At 40.3% G+C, this 8,916-nt stretch overlaps 1 protein-coding gene, 2 long non-coding RNA genes and 1 other non-coding gene across 4 annotated transcripts; all 4 read right to left on the bottom strand.

Annotated features, from left to right (window-relative positions):
• Positions 1-1,084: 1,084 nt before the first annotated feature.
• On the bottom strand, positions 1,085-2,604 carry LOC124691648. The gene is made up of 3 exons (XR_006999054.1): positions 2,582-2,604; positions 1,819-2,079; positions 1,085-1,272 (listed from the first exon to the last, which is right to left on the bottom strand). It is a non-coding gene; the product is annotated as an uncharacterized LOC124691648 (long non-coding RNA).
• Positions 2,605-2,606: 2 nt separating this feature from the next.
• Positions 2,607-6,493, bottom strand: LOC124689588. The gene is made up of 5 exons (XM_047223095.1): positions 6,121-6,493; positions 5,831-5,933; positions 4,214-4,376; positions 2,820-2,945; positions 2,607-2,698 (listed from the first exon to the last, which is right to left on the bottom strand). Exons 1-4 carry the CDS (start codon positions 6,491-6,493, stop codon positions 2,910-2,912), a joined length of 675 nt encoding a protein of 224 aa, XP_047079051.1. The 3' UTR covers positions 2,607-2,698; positions 2,820-2,909.
• On the bottom strand, positions 3,454-3,549 carry LOC124693855. Its single transcript, XR_007000303.1, has one exon. It is a non-coding gene; the product is annotated as a small nucleolar RNA R64/Z200 family (small nucleolar RNA).
• A 2,001-nt stretch (positions 6,494-8,494) lies between the features above and the next one.
• On the bottom strand, positions 8,495-8,916 carry LOC124691649. Its single transcript, XR_006999055.1, has 4 exons — positions 8,880-8,916; positions 8,743-8,792; positions 8,614-8,675; positions 8,495-8,514 (listed from the first exon to the last, which is right to left on the bottom strand). It is a non-coding gene; the product is annotated as an uncharacterized LOC124691649 (long non-coding RNA).

Below are 8,916 nucleotides of genomic sequence, written 5' to 3'. Positions count from 1 at the left end.
ACTTGTCTACATGAGCCACAAGCACTTAGTGTTGGCACTAATCTTATTATTATTAGTGCTAAATATAGGAGATTAGATCATATTTATTTTTCTTTGTATTAGTATTGTCTAAGTTCTAGTCGGTCGAATGTCCGGTGGCATGGCGTAGCCGTGGATCAGAAACACAAGGATATAGCGGAGTGCATGCGAGCAGATCAGCAAGCCAGGAGATGAGTGCCCGTGTACATGGTTTAGTGAAACTTGGTAATATGCATGTGTATTACTATTAGGTGTCCGGGTGAGTAGTGCAGTGTCAAGATGCGCATGCACGCATTGTGTTGGCCTGGTCGTGTGGCCGACACCGCAGGAGCCGCGCAAGTTCTAAATGTGTGTGTGTGTGTGTATAGCTGCTACAGAGTGGTTGATGGATCATTAGTTGTGGCTTGACTAAGTATTAATGTGTTTAATATAAAGGCTTGTAACCTGGTTGTTTATTTGAGATTGAACAAGAGAGAAGGCACAAGTGTGCGTACAAGCTATTTACCAATGACAAAATCTCTGCTTGTTCTTCTTCCCAAAGTGCTATTTACCAATGACAAAACCAATTGTACGTACAAGCTACACTGCTACTCAAGTGAAATCAATCTATTATTAGCTAGCTGCAAAAACGATCTAGTGCTCCGTTGCTAGCGATTTGGCAGCATGACCCTACTGCTCCGTTGCTAGCGATTTGGCAGCATGACCCTACTGTTACAAATTTTTGACAGCAAGCATCCAGTTTTCTGTATATTTTTATAACACAGCAAAAAGTATTTCATGATAAATGTGGAATAAAATGCAAACATCACAACTCTCCACCAGCACATGTTATAGAATGAGGGTGACAAAATCTTTCAATCAGCCTTGGAAGGGTTTTAACCACAACCTTAATATTTGAGTTTACACACTCATACTAGTACATATTATCTGTACCGAGTAGGTATTATTATGGATACAAATACATGAGAATATGCAGCACCAGCTAGCCAAGCATGCATACATAGGCTTGCAGATCTACCATCTAGTGCATCCTTGAGCATGCATACATACTATTTTCTAAGACGTTCACAGCACAGATTAGTTAACCAAGAATACAACCTAACCAAAATACAGAAAATGGACGATCGACTACCACTCAACACTACAAGCAACTTCAACTATAAATCACAGATGTTGCCAGCAGCGACACCGCAGGAGCCAAGATGCCTTTCCACATACATAGCTAGTAACAACCATGTAGTCCTCCACAATATCCTGGAAAAAAACATGATGGTCAACAGACAAGTTTTAGCAACAACAAATTCGGAGGATGGTTTCAACATAATCCACACACCAGACTGGAGCACCAGGACATCTACAGGCCACCACACAATCAAAAAGAGCATGTATTTAGTCAAGGCATGTGCCAGATCCGATAACTTATCATTTGCAAGAAGCAGCACCCATGAACCAACTAACATAGACATCATAGGTAGCTACTAATGAGTTTATGAAAGGTTCAAAGCAAAGAACGCAATATCATCTTAGGCAACATTAATTGTTTTGGAGATCTACTTCAGATCAGCTACAACAAGCGAATGGAACACAACAGAACATTTCCAGGAAATCAATTAGACATTCTTTCTAAAGAAAATACTGAAGCAAAGCCATAACAGAACACATTTTTTGCTACTTCTTCCCCAAGGAAATGGAAAAATTCCAGGACATCAATTTTTCACATTTTGGATCATGACATGTTTGTACAACTACAATAATCTACATATATCGATCGCTTCAATCATGCGCATTTGTGTGTCATACCTGCGCTGACTTGGTCGGTGCAGACCTTGCCATGCCCTGGCTCCAAGGCTGGTGCCCCACTCGCCAGTCTAGCAGAGGCTCCTGGATTGCTGGCCGGAAGCAGGAGCAGTAGGTAAGAGTTACAGCTCCTCATTGACACCGGCAGCAACTCGGGGTGTACCACCGCCTATGCAAGATCTGGAAAAAAATGCCGCAGATAGCGAGGGATACGATGGACCGACCAGAGCGGCGTGAAGAAAAATCTGCAAGAACCACCCCTGCCTGCACATACACACCAGCAAACATAAGAAAATTTGTGCAGCTCAACTCAAACAAACTCTGTTGATGTATAAGATAGGAGATCCATATAAACACCACACTAGTAAAGGAGCCTAAACAATTCCATTTGCCCTTGAATATACCACAAAAATTTGTTCAGCAAAAACTGATGAATGAGCCAAATGACAATGAATGTTCTGCTCAGAGAAATTTTCAAGAGATGTGATGTGCTGAACTGTGCTGTGGAATCTAGTTATACATGGAGCTGCACTAATTCTAGCAAACAACTCCTGAAATAATCTTTTGTTAGTTACATCCAAAAAGTACACATAATTAACTGGCTTCAAAAGACGCCACATTGCAGTGTCAAACAGGGCATTTAAGGTGAAAGTGTGACTGAGCTGTGCTTCAAGTAAAGACACCATATAGCAGTTTACAAGTACCTCTCTGCACAAATCAAGTCTTGAATCGTAATACAAATACAAAAATGCTAATATGGTGATACCTTTAGCTTGCCTTTCTCTAGGTAATCCCACACATATCAGATCCACAGCCAAGGGGTTCATTCCATGTATCCTCGGAGATAGCAAATGGTCCATCAGCTTTGGACTCCCACACATATATATTAGAGAAAAATACAACATCACGACAGCATCAAAAAATTGCAACGCAAAAGGCAAGGTGGAAGAGCAAAAACACAAGGCATTAGTACTGTGATAAAGAAAATTACAACGGTGCCTTACTGTTTGCCATCATTGTGCTTGTTGACAACTTCAACATAGTAAGCCACCAAGTATATTGAGTAGATGCCAACACCAAACTGTCCAATGAGATTAGGTCAGCTCCAGTATGCATCTTTTCCACAAAAGCTGCAAAAAGTACAAGCAATTAATGTTAGTAAATTTCAAGGGTACCATTTATACGCGTTGCAGATTTCAAACAATCTTATAGCTCAGCAATAAGTAGAAATAACAGCACCTGAAGGTCCAGATAATGACTTGAACATAAAATGGACAACTAGAAATTCCATTGCTCCATCATATTGTTGCTCTTTATTCCTCAGCATTTGACCGTCACAGATATATTCCATTTAGATAACGGGGATATAAAAATACGTAAGAAGATTAAAAAGGTTTGTGTAATTATAAGCTCAGCTAATGTTCTGATAAATCATAAAAAAGAGACAGATCGTACGAAAAGGGGACTCCACTCTTCACCAAAGTAAACAAATCATGTAGACAATGAATAAAATAATGTAGGTAACAATTGAGCAGACTGAGACAACACCTACACAATTCTCCCACTAGCACCTAAGGAACATAACTGTTTGTTTATGAACAAAAACGGGCATGTAAAAACTGAGGAATGAAACTAAAAAAATAGCTCAGAATACAAAGTATCTTCTCATCGATGCCGTGGCATCTCTGAAGTCTGACATGCGTTGTACATTTCATGATTCATTCATAGCATTTTTGCAATTGTGGGCACAAAGCTGACTAATGGTAGAATGGGAGAGTGGGATATATTTGAAAAACATAGACCAGTGTGTAGTCATAAATCATTCATCTTGCCAGATCAAACTATACCTACAATGAACTACTGAGGACACGATGGCAGAAAAAGTAGAACTAGATAAACTACTAACACATCGCTTCGAACAACCAACACTGTTTTCAGACCATATTTACTAATCAGTAGTAATGACTTAAAAAAAATTCTCAGCCTTATTACTATGCCAACCCTTTGCCAAATGCTAACCCTGATTATTTACATAACCAGTAGTGTAGTACTTGTGTCTCCTGTAATCTAATGCAACATTGGATCTCTATTTTAATAGCAACAAGAGACACTACCACATCGATGATTATTAGCACAGGAAAGCATGTCAGAAAGCTACATGCTACTAGTTAGCTTATGGTAAGCATTCACTTTCCAACTACTATCCAACCTGGCATACAAATTTTGTGTCAACCTTCACTCAACAAATTCTGAACCAAGTCATGCAGTCCTGAATCTACAGACGACAGCTCCCAGAATCCAATCGAGGAGCAGTAAAAGCAGCGCGAAGACCTTTTTTTCTTACACCTGTGTATCTGTCCTGCAACATGTTCCGAAGACAAGGGATGAGAAGTCTCACCGGCTGTGGGGAGGCGGAGGACGCAGCCTTGTTTCCGGCGGAGACCGCGAGGATGGAGCCTAGAAGCTGAGCCGGCCCGAGGCAGAGAGTGCTAACGGATGACACAGCTGCCGTCGCCAGGAACTTGGCGGCTGTGAAGGACACCGACACCATCTTCTCCTGCCTGCAACTACAGGGTTACAGTATTACAAAACTTTCCTTAATGCAGCTTAAGAACGTGATGTCATGGGCAGATAAATTCCTACATAGAAAAATTAGTTCTTGGATAAGTTATTTTCAGATACTACGGTAGCCTGGAGCTTTCTTGTGACTGGTACTTGTTAAAATATGAAAAGTGAAGTGCATTTCAACAGATCAGAGTACACTCACAAAATAAACAGCACGTCAAATCCCCATGGGATGTGAAATCAGACTATTTTACAACCCGCATAAGTGTGAGAACTTGCTTGCCAAATGCTATCCCTGATTATTTACATAACCAGCAGTTTAGAATTTATTTCTCCTCTAATTACAAGATTACACGACTTTCTTTATTGCAGTAAACATAAAAGCATGATGGCATGGGCTGATAAAATTCTACAGAGCAAAAGTACTCCTTGAAAAAAGTAAAATTTCACAAACAAGGACTGGAGCTTTCTTGTGGCATGCCCTTGTTAAAACATTAAAATCAAAGTGCATTTCAATGGATCCGATTATACTCACAAAAATAATAGCATGTCAAATTTCCGAAGAGTAAGAAATCATCAGTCAGAAGACATAAAGTTGTGTACTATTTCTTTCTCTTCTAATCGAATGCATCGGTGGCTCTATTTGAACAACAGGAGTGACTAGAGTCAGGTGAATGATTAAAAGAGAAAATCTATTTTTAACAAGTCGCTCAACTTAAGAAGGTTAACAAATGCACCTACTGTCAATCTTCCAACAGCATGTGTAAATAATAGCATGTCAAATTTCCGAAGAGTAAGAAATCATCAGTCAGAAGACATAAAGTTGTGTACTACAACCACAAAACCAGTAAGTGCACCCTCTAGGTCTGTCTCGTCCATAGCTGCAGAAGAATACTTGTTCAACATCACACTGGGCAGCGGCATATCCATCAATAACTACATTTTTCAAATTTATAGCTTTTGCAAAACCAGAAAAGTACCACTTAAATCGCAGAGCTAGATTCTCTTCTTATTAGTCCAGCTAATTAAGCCTAATCAGATAAGGTCCTTATGATTCATCATAACAAATAAAAAAAAAAAGCAGACAAGGGTAATAAAATTGCAAAACTAAAACAATATATACAGTTTCGGTACTTAATTTATACTATTTCGGGACCATGATAGTATTAATAGCATGACATGTACAAGAACATCATCCACTGTTTGACTAGGACAAAAGTTTGAACTCTTCTATTCCCTTCTACTGAACTTAAAGTATGTGAAGACAATCCAAAGCAAAAAAGAGTAACAACATGATCAACAAAATCTACGGAAGTCGTCCGTGTGCAACTAAAAGTCACATAATGGCATGTATACGGGTCATACAGAGTACCCTACGCATGCCATGATCAAGAAAAGCATGTCTAAATTACAGGTGCAGACAATCGATAGTTATAGTAAGAGAAAAGACCTTTTACCAGCCTGCATAACACATGTCACGAGTTCTACTTGCGCCTGGAAAAGGTGACCTGCTGCTCTAACAACCGCTGAAGATGTTCCTTCCTCTAGAACCCCTGAGAGACGTGAGAATGTAGTTAACATGTGCAGGTTAAAGAGCTGATGTAATTTTAAGTGAACTCTGTTTTAAAACAGAGAGGTAAATTGCAGCTGCAGTTAGAGAAGAAAGAGACTAAACAACTAGATCATATTTTAATTTAGGCCCACACATTAGCTTGACTACAACAGTAACGAGAAATTAACCATTGAAAGGCCAACTTTGGGCATTGATGAGATCGGTGAGTATCTGCTGCTCTGGCGTCGGCTTGAACACATAAAGCTGACCAACCAAGCCGACACCATGATCTCGAAGTGGAACAACAGCGGCACCTACACCGCTGGTTCGTGCTATAAGGCCACCTTCCTTGGCTGCACCCTGAGCGACGCCTGGCACCTCACTTGGAAAACCTGGGCTCCCCCGAGCAACAAGTTCTTCAACTGGCTGTCCAACCTCGACAGGTGCTGGACTGCTGCTCGCCTTCAACGCCGAGGCCTCCAGCACCACCCACGCTGCATGCTCTGCGAACAAGAGATGGAAACCCTCCAGCACCTGCTCTACGGCTGCTGCTTCTCCCATCAGGTCTGGCACCTCTCCTGGCTGCGAGCAACCTGCAGCCCCCGAGCAGGAAGACGCCCTCCTCAGCTGATGGAACAAGGCCAAGCATGCTACGCCCAAACCGCTGTGCAAGGTCAACGGAGCTGAACCATCCATCCACAATGTCGTCACGAAGATCCGAGACGAAGCTGCCCTTTGGGCAAGGGCTAGTGCGTCGGGCCTGCGTGTTCTACTGCCGCAAAACTAGGATGTGCACTGAGCTGCACCTTTTTGCTTTCCTTTTAGGCTTCTGCCTCTTAGGAGGATTGTAACAACAAACGATTTCCCCCTTTTTTTCAATGAAATGAAACGCAAATGCTTTTTGCGCTTTCTCGGAAAAAAATGCCAACTTTAAGGATGACAATAAATCAATCTCTCAAAGTTTTACAAACCATTATGTACAGGAGCTGGAGGAAAATTAAAAGCTACAGCAATGAGATAATTATGGTTTAAACTGTACAAGAGATCAAACAATTATGCATACGACACTAGCATCATAAGCTAGCTGTTAACTGCAACTTAAATCAGACATAACAAATAGTGGAGCTATGTACTGTACACATAACATACGAATCTTTGGCATGTAGATGAGAAAGAAGAGGAGCCCATGGACTCACCTAAAACACGGAGGTGTAGAAGAAGGCCACCGCTGCCACGGTTGCGTCATGGTTGACTCACCGCCATAGCACGACAGCATGGGTGGAGGTGAAGTATGACTGTTACATATCGACAAAGTGCTATCTTAGAACATGCATATACACTGTAAAAGTCATAAGCTGGCAGTTGGTTGGCTTGACCAGCATGGTATGTAAAGAGAAATAAAATACGATGCCATTCTCTAATTAGACAAAGCAACATTGGAAATCACTTGGCTGCCAACCTTTCAAGTGCAGCATGCATACTGCTACCTCTTCCTTTAATTCATCCATTGGTTCCAATTCATTCAACTTCGAATTTTATTCTGCAAGTACAAAGAGTTCAACGAGTACAAGAATAAAAATTCATTCCAAAAAGGAATTATAGTAATAGTTAATTCCGTCGAAAATAAACATGATACTTCTTTCAACCTGAATGTTTCCAAGTACAACAACCTAAGGTAAAAAAAATCTCCATGCAACATTTGTCCCTAGTTGGTTTATTCAAGATAAAAAAGAGTTAATTGAATATGCTATCTATGTTGCCAAGCTCTTCCCTAAACAAAAGCAATTTAACACAGCCAATACCCCTTGCACTACTGTAACCCTTCTACTGAAGAAAATGATTCACGTGTTATCCCGATTACACCAACAAACATCTGTTCCGAGTGTTGTTTGGAATACAATCCAGAATTCTAAAGAACCAACTAGCAGCACCAACTAGTGCTCAGATTCGTGGAATAGAATAATCCATAAATCTAGATCGAAGCAGTGACAATAACAAACTATGCTGGCAAGTACTTCTAAATAGCACAGATTCAAACGATCAGTACCGCCAAAAAGGAACCAGCAATCACTCAATCGATATCCAAATATTACAAAAACATCAGTACAACAAAAGTAAGTGTCCAGGCTGTCAATCAGAGAGCACTAAGTAAATGGGAATAACTGTAGGCAAAAATAAATTGCAAAACAAGCTAGAAAAAGTAGGGCGCCCTTTCCAATTTATTAATATTTGCACTAGTAAAAATGAATAAAAAGGTTACGAGGAACTCTCACGTCTGTTCGTTGCATTTTCTATCACTGAAACCAACAATCTTGAATTCTATATTGCCATGAGCGAATATGATACTCCAGATCTTGAGAGCATGCTTAGCCTGTTACGCGAACATATCATAATTATCAAAAACATATATGGTTGGGTAACTTTTCCCGCAATATTATCAAGAGCACCAAAAATGCAACTTACCTTTTGACGGTCAATTCTGTCAGGGTGATCAACTTTATGGTAACCAGTTACCACGAAGAAAGTCGATAACAAGACCAGGTTTAACAATCATTGTACTAGAATCATTGTACTAGAAACATCTACGGGTTAAAATAAGTTTAGACATGAGCATGTAAAATTTGATGGTAGAAATAGCAAAATGAATGGAGTCATACAATATGATAGAGTGAGATGCGTACCGATGTTCAGGGACTCAAATAAATGACTGAAGGGGCCATGTCCAATGTCATATACAGGAGACCTGAACCGATTAATCAGAAAGATCATTAATATGAGAACTTAGTGGAGCCACAGTTAAGAACACCAACCTGCGATTTCACACTGTGCACTCAACGCAATCAATGCCGAGCTCTTTTCCCTGATGACTAAAGAAATGCATAAGCTTCACCAATACTATTACGAACTGTCAGTTGGCAGTATATATCAGCAAATTTGTGATACATACCTAGTTCATTTGAAGATTTTGCATAGCCTACTCAGCT

The sequence above is a fragment of the Lolium rigidum genome, chromosome 2 (genome assembly GCF_022539505.1).
Source record: "Lolium rigidum isolate FL_2022 chromosome 2, APGP_CSIRO_Lrig_0.1, whole genome shotgun sequence".
In the NCBI taxonomy this organism is placed as follows: Eukaryota; Viridiplantae; Streptophyta; class Magnoliopsida; order Poales; family Poaceae; genus Lolium; species Lolium rigidum.
Note: the sequence above shows the minus strand (reverse complement) of the source record. Positions and strands in the feature narration are given on the sequence as shown.